The 17299-nt window shown below is 29.2% G+C and overlaps 2 protein-coding genes across 10 annotated transcripts in view; one reads left to right on the forward strand and one right to left on the reverse strand.

Annotated features, from left to right (window-relative positions):
- LOC142329714 (uncharacterized) overlaps positions 1 to 17299 on the reverse strand; it is a 246437-nt gene that overhangs the window by 53378 nt on the left and 175760 nt on the right. For both annotated transcript variants that reach the window (XM_075374432.1, XM_075374431.1), the window contains exon 2: positions 87 to 230. In XM_075374432.1, coding sequence (XP_075230547.1) covers positions 87 to 230 — 144 coding nt within the window. The remainder of the gene's footprint in view (positions 1 to 86; positions 231 to 17299) is intronic.
- LOC142329715 (uncharacterized) overlaps positions 1 to 17299 on the forward strand; it is a 65835-nt gene that overhangs the window by 13296 nt on the left and 35240 nt on the right. For 5 of the 8 annotated variants that reach the window (XR_012757572.1, XM_075374438.1, XM_075374437.1 and 2 more), the window contains one exon: positions 11855 to 11998. The exons of 2 other annotated variants lie outside the window; for them this stretch is intronic. Coding sequence is in view for 4 of the 6 variants with exons in the window: in XM_075374438.1 (XP_075230553.1) it covers positions 11925 to 11998 (74 nt within the window). In the remaining 2 variants the exon portion in view is untranslated. Of the gene's footprint in view, positions 1 to 11854; positions 11999 to 14727; positions 14882 to 17299 lie in introns of those variants that run through there. One more of the 8 variants, XM_075374441.1, reaches the window with a different exon arrangement.

A 17299-nucleotide genomic window follows, 5' to 3' on the forward strand; every position in this document is an offset into this window, starting at 1 on the left:
TTCTTTCTTAATTTTAAAATAATTCATCTTTAACAGTGTTAAGTAGTAGTATGTAATTTTTAAAGTAATGAAATTAAAAATCATACGTTTCGCACATCCTTTGAAAGGCCCGAGGTGTACTGGGTAGGTTCTTTCGCACTCGCAACGTGTTGTGACTGGGTCGCAGATGACATGTACCAGTTTTGGGTTGCAGCTTCCTTCACAGTATGCTCCCACATATTGACCAAGCTCTGAAAAAATTAACAAATGATTTTATTGTGGACAAAGTGAAAAAAATTTAAATCTTAAATAAAAATAAATATGAGTTTTATTTTCTATTTATTAACATTTTAAATGTTCGTAATAGTCTACAATGATGATATGCATCAACATATATATACAAGCATGAATGTAAGTCAAATGGATGATGAGAGTGTTGTGGCATTATGTGGGTTTATACTACTTACAGGTAATTCCCACTTCACCGACTGTTTTGTGTTTTAACAACTTACCCATTGTCCATTGAAAGTGTAGATGTGATTAGCATATTGTGATATAAAAAATAAAATCATTATCAGTTTTATTAGTCAGTAACAAATTTGGCTTTCTGATGTTAAACATTTTGAAATAGAGAACAGCTGCTCTAGCTGGAGTTTTAATCCATATGTAGGTACAATTCCAATTAATTGGAAGGGGGAAGTTTATAAAGAAATTAGATAACATTGCATGATAATAGTAATTTCATATTATTTTGTTGTTAATTTTTTTTTTAATACCCTAATTTAGTCTTAGAAGTAAGAAATAAGATTAATTGAATTTTATATTATTTATCTATATAAAAATGTACTGTTTATAATTTTAATATGTGTCGGTAAATACAAGTAATTACATAATCAAATTGGGTCGTATTGTTATATACTCTAGTAATGAAAAATTTTATTTATTTTTAGTTTATCAATGTAGAATATTTTTTACTTTACAAAATTAATGTCTTTGGAAACTAGTGATAGGCTTGTTGCAAGAGTATAAAATTTAGATTTTATACCCTTACTCATAAAATCATTAGACCTTGTTTCCAGTGTGTTTTTATCTCAAAGTATTATGTATTTTCTATTGAATCTGTATAATTTATTTTAATTTGTAATTAAATGAAATAATTACCCATGTTATACACATGAACTAATTAATGTTTAATTATTTCTATAATAAATCAGGTTTATCTTTATTTGAATATTCATTCATCTAATGATTTACAAAAAAGTGAATGTCCATTTTTTTTTTCATTCAAATGTATGAAAACAATTATGGTAAATGAATGATGGAAGATGATGTGATAGGTACTTTTTTGTACTCATAATTAGGATTTAAGTTTGCAGGACTGACTAATTCTGAGGCAATACTATTTACTGAATTTCTGTAACTAAAATTAGTAGTGACAACAGTTGACAGAAGAATGCTGCATGGTTGTGGGTTTCTACTTGTTCAATAACAGTAACAAATGAACTTTTACCTTGCCCTTTAGGCAAACACACTTAGACTAGCTTGCATCATAATCACCTCCCCATCATTTAGTACAATCTCTTCCATCCCTAATGGAATATCTAACACAGTCGGCCACAGCCACCTAAAATTTCTTGTTACCAACATGTCACTGTAGGCTATAGAGCAAGGTTTATTGCTTTACCAGCAACGGATCTACTTGAGGAGCACATGGATCAAATCAATCCCTTTCGTTTTCTTTCCAGCTAATTCCCACCATTAGCAATGGAACTTTGTTGAGGACAGACCTGGTTAGGATAAACCATAAGCTACAAGCCTCATTACATATATTGGGCTACATTGAAGCAGATATACTCCACCAGTTAGCAAACAGCCAGATATACAGACTGGAAGTTTATGCAGTGTGGGATTCCAGGTCTCGCTTGTAGAGACCATCATCCACAAAGTCAGGCTGATCACAAGATGATCAGACAGAGCAACCTTATCACCAGATTTCAGAATGGAACTTCATTTCTTGCTCTGAACAAAAAGAGTTGTCCCTATCCCACAAATCCAATCTCAGTTTTTAGAAAGAAATGTTAAATTATCTATTACAGTTCATTGTATCAGTACAGTTCATTGTTATCTAGTACAGTTCATTGAGGCAAACAGCCGCCCATTGTACCATTTATCACTTTTCACCGGTGGCTTTAACCAGTCATATAATGATGAGCTGTGTTGGTAACCAAATTTAGGCTGTGCATGGGACTGGGCTCAGTATGTGCATAAAGGTAACAGTTACGTGTAAAATCTGTTGAAAGGAACTGTTAAATTGATTTAAACTAAGCTCTGCAGCATCTCAAAATAGATGATTGGTTGGTTGTTTACCTGATTGATCATTTGAAAGAGTAATAACATTTTCTATTTTTAATTATTATTAGATGAGTGTTAATATAACAGTTTTTTATTGAAATTATATAAAATAGATTAACTGTTAATGTTTGGTGATCAGTTTTGTAGTAGAGTTTCAAACAACATTAAACAGATTCAATTTACTCTAACCTTAGTTTACATTGTTGTAAAGTTGTCCTGATAGATGTTTGTTCAAAAGTTCCTCAGATCATTATTTTTTATCTGTTTGTGTATGTGTATATTTTTTTATTAATATATGTTAGTGTGTATGTAGGAGGACGCTACAGTTTCATTGTTTTGTGTAGTACTTCAGTGTGATGATGATGATGATGGTGACTGTAGTGTGAAAATGAGATGAAATGGGGTAGAGAACTAGGAGAGAAGTAAACACCATATCTGTGCAGTGATCATACTAGTATTGTACAGTGCTGTACTGTTTTTTGATTCATCCCTTCCTAACGTAGTTTCACTGGTCTTGTTGCCATGGAAACTGTGCAGCTTACCTTTTCCTCAATATCGATCCCCCCACTCTCATATCTCATTAAGAAAGATACTGCAGCTCTACACTTGATGTGATGTTATGATATTCATTAAACCCATTAACATACTGAATTTAGATTTTAATAAATTATAATACTCTTTAATGAATCTTTAACTAGCGCAGAAATAAATGTTTTAACTTATTTATGTTTTCCATTCAACTGTTTTTACATTTGTTTTGTTTTTTCAAATTCCTAATCTTCAAAATTAAATTAATTTTATAAAGTGTATTGCATTTAATTATTCATTTATTATCATTTTGAAAGTATGAAAAATAAGAAATAAAAAATTTGTTATTTTAAATTGATAATTATAATTATAACCCGTCATTCTTATAAATGACAGGGTTGTCCATTTTCAGGTTTAACTTTCGTAAGAATATAGAAACCTACTATCATAGTAAGATATGAACAACAATGAAAAACAGAAATAAAAAAAATGTTGGGCCTTTCAAATTTTGTTTTACAGGAGGATTTGAAAATTTGGTTGGTTGAAATTCAAAACGAAGATTAATTGGAGATGGGACAAATTTATGGAAGGATTTTTCTATAGAGATGGACTAGGTTGTTGGGCTGTGCCGGCCTCCATGGCACAAGTGGAAGCATCTTGGCCTTTCATCCAGAAGTAACGGGTTTGAATCCCGGTCAGGCATGGAATTTTCACACATTACAAATCATCTATCCCATCCTCTGAAGCAATACCTAACAGTGGTCCCAAAGGTTAAAAAATAAAAATAAAAGGTTGTTGGGCTGTGTATTAAGATATCCAACTTTAGTTAATTTGGCAGTAGAAGATGTGAGAAAGGTAGAGTTGGAATATTAAAACAGATGATGGTGGATTTTGCATGTAGTAACTATGTTAAAGTTGAAAGGTTAACTCTGGACAGAAAGGAATGGAGAGCAGCATCAAACCAGTGAAAAAAAAAATGTATTACTTATAATTTGAGGTTAATGGCCAACTGTTGAATTTCCTAATGGGATCTGTTGTATTGAAGATTTTGCCATAAATTGCACAATTTAAAAATGTACTATTGCAGATGATACACAAAAATCATTTTGGAAATTTGTAGATGTTGTAGCGCTATTGTACAATGTTCATTTTTTTGGCAGTGGATTATGAAAAATAATAAAAGTTATTATTACACCTATAACAATAACTGCAGTAATCCTTTCCCATAAAAAAGGGGTGGGTTTATTTATTTGTTTGATGTATGTGCTCACATTTTTATTTTAGCTGCTAGTTGCACAGAGCAGACCACATGGTGCGCCAGGCAGCTGGGCAACTGCGTGCAGTGCACAAATGATTCATTTGTTCAAACGATTTATACTTCTTTTTATGAATGATTTATCTAAAATTGTATTTGTATTTTGGAGATAAGGAAAACATTGGGGCTAGAGCTGTGTTAAATAACTCAAGGAATAACTAAAAATGTTCAGTATTTTGATTGTAAAAGTTTTTTTTTGTTGTTAGTACACTAAATTCATGAATGTTATTTCATTACAGTTGGCAAAAACATTTAACAAAATCAAGTGTAATGAAACATAAACTATGTAAAATTTTTACGACATGCCATAGGCCCACCTTTTTTTTAGTATAGGATTACACTATGTTTAACACTTTACTAAAATCATGGTTTTATTTATCCTTCTGTAGCTGATGTTTGAAATATTGTAAGCTTGATTTGTAGTTAATAAAATACTCCTCCACTTCTTTTAAAAGGCCTTCACTGTTATGGAGAACAAAGGATTATTGCTTAAAAACATTAAGGTTTTACTATATTTTAATTTATGGGATAAATAGCCCACCATAACATTAAAAATTTACCTTGCATATATCATTTTACTAAATTAATTTCATATTATATGATTATACAGCAACTATAATAGAACATAATAGGTTTTTTCTAGAAAAGTTTCATTGTAGTTAATGTAGAGTTTAAAAATCAGAGAATTATAAACTTAAACCAATCAGATTGCTTATTTATGATCATGTGATTGTATTACTATAACATTTATTGAAATCTGATGTTTAAAAAACAGTATTACACAGAGATTATACATATATTTTCTGATGATCATTTATTTAATATTTATAATAATATTTATCTGTATAAAAAGTAATAAATTTCTTAACACCATGTTTCAAAATTATCTCTTTTGTATGTCTTAGGGTGTAGTTTACTAAAGCATAAAACTGTACCAAAAATTGATATTGGATTCAGTTCTTTTGATCATAAGAATACACAGACCAAATAATCAGAGATGATTTGTCATCTCTTTTTGATGATCTCATAATCCTGTACAGTGAAAACTTAAGATAATTTCACAATTCCTCATATTTTTCAACAAATTATGCTCAAATTTAGATTCAGAACAGAATATAGCCACTACAAATCGCAAAACATTTTTGATCTTACCGTATCCAAAATAACTGGCAAACTCTTAAAATGTAATATGTAATTGATACATTTATCTTCACATATTTAATTGATTTACACTGCACAAACATGAAGCTTTCTCACACATGTTATTAATAACTTAATACAATTAACTTGTTAATTGAGTACTACAGTGAAGAATTCAATACAATAATATCTAGCACAGTTTAAAATTCTACAGAAAATATATTTTTAAACACGCGTAGGGACAAAAAATACATACATACAAAATTGGCAACGTTTTCAGGAAAGATTTGTTTTTAGGGAAGAATAAAACACACCAACAAAGCTAATCAGGAATTATGAATTAAACTCCAATGTTATGTTAGATATTAGATCAGACAGACTGATATTCACCCACAGACAGAAATAATACACATGACTTAATCGCCCTTTGCAAATCACCTCATAGAAACAGGATGTCTATATAAAAAGATTACTTATAACACGGAAATGTTACAGCTACATACTGAAGGGGTTTTCTGAGCTTTTTTAAATTGCCATCACATCATCTCTGCTACTGGTAACATTGTTGTTGAAGAAACTGCAGAGTTAGCTTTGAAAACGTTTTTAAAAAGAATAATTTTTGTGCAATTTTTATGCGAGTTCTTAATCATTTTTAACATTTTATAATATTGTATGTTCTTTTGCATCATGTCTTTGCAACATCAGTTATTTTTTATTTTATTTTTTTTTAATAGCTTGCTTGCTAATTACAAAACATTTTTCCAGAGCTAATGCATATCTTCTTCATTGATATTTTTTGGTGGTGCTGTTGTTGATGGCACCTGTTTGAAAGTGATTTGAAAATCGCTTTATCAAAAAAAAGATGGTTATGAAAAATTCAAAATGAGCAGTCATCCTTTTAAACAAAAAGTAGATTTTCATGAAACAGTAATTTTAAATAATTGTAATAATAATAATGTTATATAATCTTAATATTTTTTTCTACTAAGTTTAATTCAATATTATAGCAATGCTAAAATTAAAATAATCAGTAACTTTTTAATAGTATGGTAGAGTGGTTGATAATCCAATTTACAGTTAATTGACATTCTGTTTTATGTAGTATTTGTTTTAAGTGGTTAATTACCTTCAATCTCATCATCATAAACAATATAAAGAGTAGAACATTACTCTTAGAGAAAGCAACTATGATTAGTACTATCTGTATCTATAGTGCTTTATATATATCACACACATATTAAAGATCAGGACAGTCTTTATAAAATAAAATAAAAATTGAACTGACAAAAATTGTAAAAAAAATTTCATTGAAAAGGGAAAAATAATTTTTCCAATACACCTTCAATATAATTTTTGAACCCTATTTTTTGAAGTCAGAGCCAAATTTTAAGTGAATTATGAGTACACAAGATATGGATTATGAAATTATGAGTGCACAAAAAACAGATTATAAAATTTGTTTGAAGTTGGCATTGAATTCAAAAAATAATTTTCAAAGATTGTGTTGGGCATAATGAAAAAATTATTTTTTTCATTTAATTATTATTTTATTATTATTATTATTATTACACTAAAAAAAATATTTTTTTTTTTTTTAGTGTAATTTTTTTAGAGTTGGTTCAATTTTCTAAAATTTTAATTTTACTCTTTAGTTTTATAACTTCATCAAAGCTGAAATATGGGGAAGTCTACAAAACACTGCTTGTAAGAGAAAGGAATGTTCTCTTGAAACAAAACATTGTTTTTCGATCTTTACTTTCTTTCTTTTGGTCTAATACAATTAAGCAGTGGGACAATACCACTGCTAGCAACTCATCTGTCATTTAAAAAAGAATCATCAAAATGTGGGCTTCTGACAAGTTATGCTTGTACAAACTTAAAAAAAATACATTTACACACTTCGAATTGATAAACTGTGTTTAATTAAATTACAATTCATACTTAAAAGAAAGTATTTTCATTTATTCTTTATCAAACCACTAAAATGCGTATGAATTGTTTTACAATCTATTAAAATATTGGATAATGGCCCCTATAATATACAATTAAACATTATTTTGATGTCAATTATATAGTCTTATCTATATTATACACATATATAAAACATTGCTTTTACTTCAAAAGTACGAGTTTCACATAAAAGATCACCTGAAAATAGGTAAAATTTAATCTTACCTCAATTTTTTTTAAAATTGACTTTCTGTTTTTACAGGAACCTACAAATACCATTTGTTATTTTATTATTCTTAATAGTTATACAATTCATTGTCTTATTAATTATGTATTGCAAAGATTCTTGTTCCTTAACAACTTTTTAATGTCTACTGACAGTGTGTAAAAGATTTGTATGAGAGTGAATACATATGCTGTGTGGTGGAAAAGTGTGTTTTAATCAGTACTTTTTTTTATAGACCTAATATCATTCAAAAATAGAATGGGACTGTTGAGAATGATCATCTTCTGTCATTTTCAAAAGGTTTCTATCATTTAAAATGGACCTCTTCCTTTTTTGAAGTATCTACCTGTATCTACAAGCTTAAATTTTGAATGAATGACTTCAGTACTAGAGAAATGTTCAACCAATGTAAACCAAACATGGATGGGACCACCTAGAGATGATCTTATTTTAAATGAGATCAAATACGTTAAAATCTGTCCAGCCATTCAATAGTAATCAGTATCTCATACATAAAAAAAAAATCATACACATCAAATTGAAACCCTTCTTCTTCTTCTTCTTCTTTGAAACTGATTAAAAACTACAAATTAGTATGCCTGTTTCTGTCGTGAAAGAATACATTATTTACATTGTTTAGCTGTTTACTTGCTGGTATTTAAACTATTTGCTTCTAATTTTTATATTTTTATCTGGAGCCACATTACAATTTGATGGGATGTGCCTTTAAGATTATCTCATTTTCACTTCTCTCACACTGAGTAATATAATTATTATGAAAGGAGAGTGTTGTGGGTCTTATTCATGTTTACTCCAAATTATATTTCTTTAATTTAATAAAAAATCTGTTGTAAAGTGATAATGTATTTTGTATTTTAGCTAGTATTAATGTGCAAATGAATTTTAATCAACTTCAAAATAGGAGATTTAAAAAAAAATTATTTTAACTTATCTCTAAAGTCTTATTCTTCATCGCATGAACTGATTTCATTTTTATTTTGTATGTACTGTGTATTTTGTATATTTTATTTATTTTTTAGAGGAAATTTCTGTGAGGACCCCATTATAAGTTTTTCCACATAATTTTAATGGTCGATGTTTTAATCAAAATTTAGAAAGCTAAGCATTGAATATGCAAATGATTTATAGATATTTAGAATTTTTTCATCATCATTCTGGCTTGTTATTAGATTGTTGTAGTGTAACGATACATAGTCTGATATAATTCTTTTATCGATAGTATTTAGGTGTAAAAAGAAGATTTGTTGGAAAAATTAGGGAATGTATTTTCACATTAGTGATAGTTTCTAAATTACAGGTCAGTAGATTTTGGTAGTTGTTTTTAATTTTGTACTAAATTTTAGATTTTAAAGAATATTTAATAAATTTATTTCTTTACTTTGCAAGGAGGGTCTTATTTCAAGTTTATTTTACAAATAATACTACTTAAAAAACCCCTAGATTTTTTGTATCCTCATTTGATGTGTATAAGCTGTTATGTAATACTCAGATATCATCTCTTCAAAGATATTATTTTAATTAATATTGATCTTATTTCATTATTATCTTCCCACATTTTATATTCTTTCATCTATTTATTGTTTTTATGTATCAAATTAGAATTTAACCACTTCTCTTTTATTACTCATTTTTTACTCTGTAATCCTACTGCTCTGATTAATGTTCCCTCATGGTTTCTCTTGATTCTTTTAGGAAAATTCTTAGATGTGTTGCTTTTTTTATCAATGAGTAGCATACCTACCAATCCTTAAAGTATTTTATGTACAGTATAATTATGAACACTTCTGTTAAAAAATTTACTCTACTCTTGGGTTAGATAGTTTAATTTTTTTTAATATCAACATTGTTTGAAATAAAAATGGATAAATTCCTAATGGTTGTCGGTTAATCAATAAAAACTTTTGCAGAAATTAGTCTTTCTGTGAGAAGAATATTTTGAAGTTGAATTAACTAAATTTAACTGAATAACTGCTCAGCACAATTATTCATCCAACAACAAACATATTACTCATTCTAGTCATTGTAATAAATGTCACATTGTGTTTTTAATTTTCTAGATGAAAACAAAAATTATTTTAAAGTATTTAAAACATCTTTTGTAAGCAGTGCTATTTAAGTATTAATTAACCAGTTTTTTCAATTACATAATTTTATAATTAAAACTTAAAACAAACTGCTGTGTATATTATATATTTTTAATTTTTATGAAGTTGTTAGAATGTGATTCAACATGTGAATTGCTTTAAAAGAAAATCTTTTCAAAACTAAGTTTTGTGCCTCGATATTACTTCTTACTTACTTACATGGTAAAAGAACTGTTACGTATTTCAATGAATTTATGATACTCTCGATTTTTTTTTTGTATAAGAATCAACAATAAACATTTGAAATTGTTTACTCTTAAGATGCTTATAGAAGAAGATTACTAATTAGTTCCTTACTTTTCTCTCTTGGGTAGTAAAATTCCTTTAAATAATGTCGATCTTCGTAGACGTTGAAGAGTCACGCAGTATGAAGCTGCAGTGATGGTCGTGTCACGTTCCATGAATTCCACCAAGAAAACTCCATTCCGGTCCCAGAACACAGTAGCCATACACTTTCTGTTGGTGAAGGTTCGCTTGAACTTCTTTGGTTTACTGGGAGAATGAGAATGTATCCACTCTTTGGATTGTTCTTTTGTTTCTTCAGTTTCAAAATGGACCCATGTCTCGTCCCCTGTGACAATTTTGCTCAAAAAATCTTCTTCATTGTGGTAGCTCTGGAGAAACGTTAGGGAGGCGTCCGTTCTCATTGTTTTGTGGTGGTCGGACAGCACCTTGGGAACCCATCTCGCACACAGTTTGCAGTACTGAAGTCTCACTCGCAATTGTGTAGAGGGCTGACCTTGAAATTTCGGGAAACAAATCGCTCAATACAGAAGTTGTGAACCGACAATTTTCTCAAATTGCCTCATCCACTCGATCAACAAGATCATCGGTTGACACTTTCTTCCTTCCCTGACTGCCTGCATCATGAACATCTGTACGTCCTGCTTTAAAGTTCCTGCACCATTGTCACACTTTGCTGTCACTCACTGAAGTTTCACCATACACATTACTTATTTGTCGATGAATTTCAGCTGCATTACACCCTCAGCCTGAAGAAATCTAATTATCGCACGCACTTCACACTTGACAGTAGATGCTATTGTTGTAGACATGTTTACGTGCTAGCTGTGTGTTCAGAACTAAACAAAGTGACGTGGCGTGGTTGAAGGCCACACGAGAGACGCTGTGCAACACATATACTCAAAGGTTCATCTGATTTTTGCACGGGTTTTTATTTCGTGACCGATCGGACCTTGAAAAAAAATAACCCTTTTGTATATATGTATGTGTGTGTGTATTCTAACGTTATCCTTGGTTTTGTACTCTGATACTCTGAGAATTTTAATATGGTTTAATTTCACAGAGGAAGCAGAAAGCAGGGCTAAATGTTACACAAGCCGAAACTTGCCAACGAACCGTTTTTTGACCTATGTTTATATGAATTTTTTTCTTATTTTTGTCTATAGAATCATTTCTCACGAAATTGCCATGCAATTTGAAATCATATAATTAGCATGTATTATTGTTTAATAATTTTATGCAGGTTAACTCTTTATGCTTGATAAATGTAATATAAATTAATTTCAAATTATTCTTATGTTTTTCTGGGTAAATTTGGACAATATGTAATACTAACTTAGACTGATACTTGTATAAATTTTGTTCTACATTTTCTGATGTTTTTTTTTGCAAAAATGAATCTTTACCAAGTTTCTATAATTAAGTATTCTTCAAAGGAACATCAGTTGTAATTGATTTAATTTTTAGTAGATTTGGCCCCCTGCCACTTGTCAAAAAAAGTTAAGTTTTTCATGTCTCAAAAAGGGATTCAATGTTCAGACTGGCCTGGAAATTCACCAAACCTGAACCCAACTGAAAATTTGTGAGCAGTTGTGAAGAAAAGACTGAGAAAAATGGACACACTACCAAAGAGAACATGATTTGTGCTGTGACTAAGGTGGGTTTCACAATCAAAAAACTGAAGAAATATTTAAGACTTATAGATTCAATGCCTAAAAGAATTGAAATGGATTTAAGGATGAGGATATATAAATACTAAAAAATACTGTAATAACACAGTTCATTCTTTACATGTAATAAATTTTATTATTTTTGAAATTATATTCCTGTTAACATTAATTTGCACAAGACTAATATGTATAGTTCTTGATTTTGAAGAACATTGACTTTGTAAGTTTGTAATTTGAAATGTGATGTAATCCTTAAATCGATGTTTTTTGCAAATTTTTATTCCAGGAGTCTACAGCAGTCAGTTTTTAATGTTGTCAATGACTTCATAACTAGTGGTGAAGGATGACTGCTGAGCATGTGCCATATTTTACCTAAGCAGTTTTTACAAAAGCAATCAAACAAATGTTTCACATTCTTATTAATCAGCACGTAAGTGTCAGAAAACGCATTCTAAAATAATGTTCTAAACTAAAAAAAACTCTTTGCCGTAGTGAAAAATTTATTTTACACAGAAAAGTTTATATTGCACAGAAAAAATTATTTTAGAAAAATTGATATTCTTTCCATACAAAATAATGTTGCTCAAAACTTTATTCCTTAAACTTTTGGATACTAGCAGAGTCTGGAATTTTACCCATATTGTATAAAAGACAATGTATTATCTAAATTGAGTAAAAAAAAAAAAGTTAAAAATTAGTAAAAAAAAATAAAATATAAGAAAAGTATGGTTTTGTCATATAAAATTGATGGATCTTAGGAAAACATCCTTTGTATGTACAAGGTGCTGAAAAGTAATCAACCTAGAATAAAACTTAGTAAGATATATACTGACTAAGTTAAACTGAATATTGAAGTTTTATTTATAATAGCCGTCAAATAAATTTTTGTTACATTGATTTTAAGTTTTTGTTGAGATTAATTTTGAATATTTGAACCATTATTAATTATCTTTTCCCACCATGTAATCTGATTTTTCTTCAATGGTTTTTGAATAGTAAGGAATCATTTTTAATTTAAAATGTACTTAAGAAAAGATTGATTAAGAGGATCCATCATCCCATCAGTTATTAAATTATCTAAGTATACTATATATATATATAAATTTATTAAATTTAGCTCTCGATAAGATTTTTCTTTGTATTTGCTATTATGTGCCTCACATCAGGATATCTGTACTGTTCTCTTTGTTCGCCATCTTGCTTTTTTCAACCTTCACTTCCTTTTTTCCTGTATATTAATATATTGTTCCCGTTACACCCATAGGACTTATTCTATCTTCCATTGATTCCATATTCACCTAAGCATCCACTTTTCTAAAAATGATTGTAGCTGCTTACTTTCTGTCTTTTCACTCAGCGCTAATCTGTATTAACTGCTTCCTAATTGTTATATTTCTAATTTGTTCTCTCCTAAAGTTACTGTATTTATTTCCGTGAATAAGATTCTTGACGAACCAACGCATTAACCTGTGTAATTCATACGTGACATATTGATTTCAAATTTCAAAGATTTGTTTTTTTTTTTTTTTTGCTGGTTTCTGTATTGTCTATAAATTGTTGTTTAGCTGATAATAAACTGAGCTCACCTACTTTACTTTGTTATTAATTTCCTCACAAATTCTCCTATTAATTTATTCATTCCCCTGATTACTGTAAAACTTCTTTATTTAAAACTGTTTTAGCAGTTTCCCTTCCAGCTTTTACTCTTTACTCCTCTATCAGTATCATGATCATTATATTTTTATCCACATAAGTCTGTTTTATACTTTAATCTCACGCAAGTCCATAATCTTTAAAGTAAGTTTGGTTAGTGCTAACTTTGCTTAACCACAGTGACTTCCAGTTTTCTCTTTCTCAGACTATACAAATTATTTCTGCCATGTGTATTTCAAACAAACTGTATTTTTCTCATTACATATTATTGTTTAAGATTTAAAAAAATAAGTACTGTTTTTTGTCAATGTTTGATCAATGTAAAATACATTGCTTTTGCTTTTTACTGCATTCCATTATCTCCATAAAAGAAAGCTCTAAATTCCTTCATATTCTTTCAGTCTTGGGAGTACTACACATAAATGAAAGCATCAAGAAAATAAGTGTGAAGTCATCTTACTGGAAAAATATAACTTTTTACATTCTCTGTTCACTGATAGTGTGGTTATAGTCATAAATAAACCTAATCTAACTTGCCAATAATTGGGTAAAATATAACATTTGGTAGAGCCAGATTTAATGATATGCATTATTATAATGAGTTTGCTATATTCTGCTAGGTTATAATTATTTTGTTATGAATTAACATTGCTAATTTGGTTATTTTTGTATTGTTTTCATTTAATTATATCAAGATAGATTTAAAAAAAATTATACAAGTAAAAAAAATATATATAATATGTAGGCCATGAACTTAATCAAATTTCAAAAATGCAATTAATTGTCATTTATGCCAATACACCATTTGTGTAATATAATACATTTCAGCATTTAGGAATGGACTTATTATACTTTTGTTGCAAGTTTTAATAAATTACCGCAGACTTAACAGATCTTTCTACCAATTTCTCTGATTTGTGTAATGTATAATTATGTACTAATCTGAATAATATATTTATTTATATAATATTCATTCTCATTTAAAAAAAAAAATTAAATAAAACTAAATGATTAAAAAAAATAAAATTAGTTTTATAACTAACTGCTATCACATTTATGTATAAAAATATTAATAAAATAATTATTAAAGAAATTTTATTAAATGCGTGTAACTGGTATAACTTGTGTATCTACTCTTAAGAGTATTCTGACAAATCCAGCTGGTTTCTACTTGATAGATAAAAGAAAGACTCATCTTTTATGTATGTTTTTGCACTGAATAACATGTTCTTTCCACTATCAGAATGACCTGAATTCTTTATCTTGACTTAATTTTAAAGAATGTGATGCCAGCATAAATGTTTATATGAAAAATACTAGTCTTGTTTGTATAAACATAATGATTTACAGTAATTTGCTTGAAACAATTTTGTAATATGTCAGTCATTTTTTATTGTTATTAGACAGAAAAAATAAAACTGTTAAATATCTTAAGCCTTATTCATTGTAGTAGTTACAAAAAGACTAAGCCTTTGGTCTTGCAGTACACTTATGACATACCAACAGGTGATTGGGGCCGGCCTCCATGGTGCAAGTAGTAGCGTCTCAGTCTTTCATCCAGAGGTCCTGGATTTGAATCCCGGTCAGGCATGGCATTTTCACACACGCTACAAATCATTCATCTTCATCCTTTAAAGAATGCCTAACAGTGGATCCGGAGGTGATTGGGTCATTTATAGCAATTAAATATAGATAAAATAGTTACGTTATTGTTTATGCTTGCACAGCATTAGTAGTAAAATCATTATAAAATTTTAACTTATCATAGTTGATTTTGAACCTGTGATGATTGGATTAGAAATCAGAACTACACCACCGAATTACCGTAACTTCTGATAATATAATACTTTAAATATAAATAAATAATTAAGGTCAGAAACTTCTGAAAGAATTAACCAGCAGTTGGAAGCTTTTCTACAAGAATTTATAAAATAAATGTTTTTATATTTAAGTAGACTTTTTCAAAAGTCTTTAATTAAGTCTAATAAGCAGTTGAAAGAATTGTAAATAGAAAAAAATAACACTGAAATATATGTAGCTGCAGAATAGTATAATGTACTAAAATAATCAGATGAGTGATACAAATTAAATACAAAGAATATGCATTGGACAATATCAAAAGACCTATTAATAAATTATGAAGTGAAAAATCTATTTACATAAAGCTGCTCTCTAGTAAGAATGATTTTTTTTTGTTATTTGCTTCGTATGTAGAATAAGTTGTGAATATTGGATAAAATATTTAGAATAGATGTATTCCAACACTTTTTAAACACATTCACATTTAAAAATATGTTAACTAATCAATACTCCTCATTCCGTCATTTCCTACAACAATATTATACATTTCCGTTCAGGTGATAAATGTCTCCCGTAAGACACATTTAGGCTAACAACGTGTTCCTGTTTATTGTTTTTTAAACTGTTTAATCCTGTTTATTGATTTAAACTGTTAGCAGTTTAATTATTATGTTTTGTATTAATCCAAATGAATATAGTAAAAACTCACGTAATAGAATGTGTGAAAATGTTTATACATTTTCAGATTTATGAAAAGACTTTCTTCTTTAGTTTTAAAATAGGTACGTGAAATTATGATACAGTAATTTAAATAGTACAGCAGGGCATGGTATTTAGCTAAATAATCACTTCCCTACTTATGGCTAACTATCTTATACTATAACAAGTTCTGTACTTTCTAACCATCAAGAACTTTTGTTATCGAAATTATTAACTAAAATTTTCCCTTCTCTTTTAAAATCAAACAAAAGGACATCAATTTACTTCACTCCTGAATTCTTTGCTAATCTAAGACCAAGATCTGATAATTCTTGGGAATAAATGATTAAGCCATTATTTACAAGTGATTAATATTTTATATAAGGTCACTTAACAATTATTTTGTTGTAATGTCTAACATATATCTACCTGCTACCTTCTGTTATAAAAATGATCAGACCTGGTTCTTCAGTGAATTATTTTCAGAGACTTTTCTATATTGTTTACCAACATGAAAATTTAATTAAAATGAGAATCTATTTTTGGTCAATTTTAGTTTTCAAAATATTATTTATTTGAAATTATTTGTGTAAATTTATGATTATTCAGGTCCCGAGTAAGACTGTAATGGTATTTATTACAATGTGGTGGTTTCATAGAATTTGAAACATATCAGAGAGCCTACCGTGCTGGTCTGGTGGTTAACTTAACGTTGCAAATCAGGTGATTTCGAAGACGAGTTCTAAGGTTCAAATCCTAGTAACGGCAGTTACTTTTATATGGATTTTAATAGTAGATCGTGGATACTGGTGTTCTTTGGTGGATGGGTTACAATTAACCACACATCTCAGGAATGATCAACCTGAGACTGTACAAGACTACACTTCATTTACATTCGTACATATCATCTTCATTCATCCTCTGAAGTAATACCTTACGGTGGTTCCAGAGGCTAAACAGAAAAAGAGAGGAACATATCAGAGTGTAGAGTCCTGAAAAATTCAAGGGTGTAACATAGTGATCAAAAAACATGATGGTAGAAGCTACATTTAATAAACTGGTTTTTGTAGATTGTAGATTATGTAGTTCAAAGGAAACTAAATGCATCATTCCCTAAAAGATATTAGTTATTGATTCACATGTCAGACCTGATTAGATTTCTGATACCATGATGGTTTCTGAAACTGTAAATCCCTGGTTATTTAAGAGATAATGTAAAAACATCCACTGTTTGGCAATTGAGAATTGGCCTAATATGACCACTATTACTCCTAGTGCATGGGGCAAGCAGTAAGACTGTAATTTAAAATTAAAGGTATGCCGTGCTCTGTAAGGCACAGACTGATTTGTAGATGGAATGCTAGAAGCTGAATAGCACTCTTGATGTTGTTCTTTGCCGTATACCCAACATGTGGCATAGCCAGAAGATGCAGTCAATTGCATTCAACCGTAGGCAAGTTATTGTGGTTTTGCAATCAGAGCTTAGAGGGCAGCACATGATGCAACTAGATCCCATCAGTGATAAATTTAATTTGGATATGCCATGGTGAGTTGACATTGTAAATGAAACCATATAAAT

The sequence above is a fragment of the Lycorma delicatula genome, chromosome 9, assembly GCF_047948215.1.
Source record: "Lycorma delicatula isolate Av1 chromosome 9, ASM4794821v1, whole genome shotgun sequence".
Classification (NCBI taxonomy): Eukaryota; Metazoa; Arthropoda; class Insecta; order Hemiptera; family Fulgoridae; genus Lycorma; species Lycorma delicatula.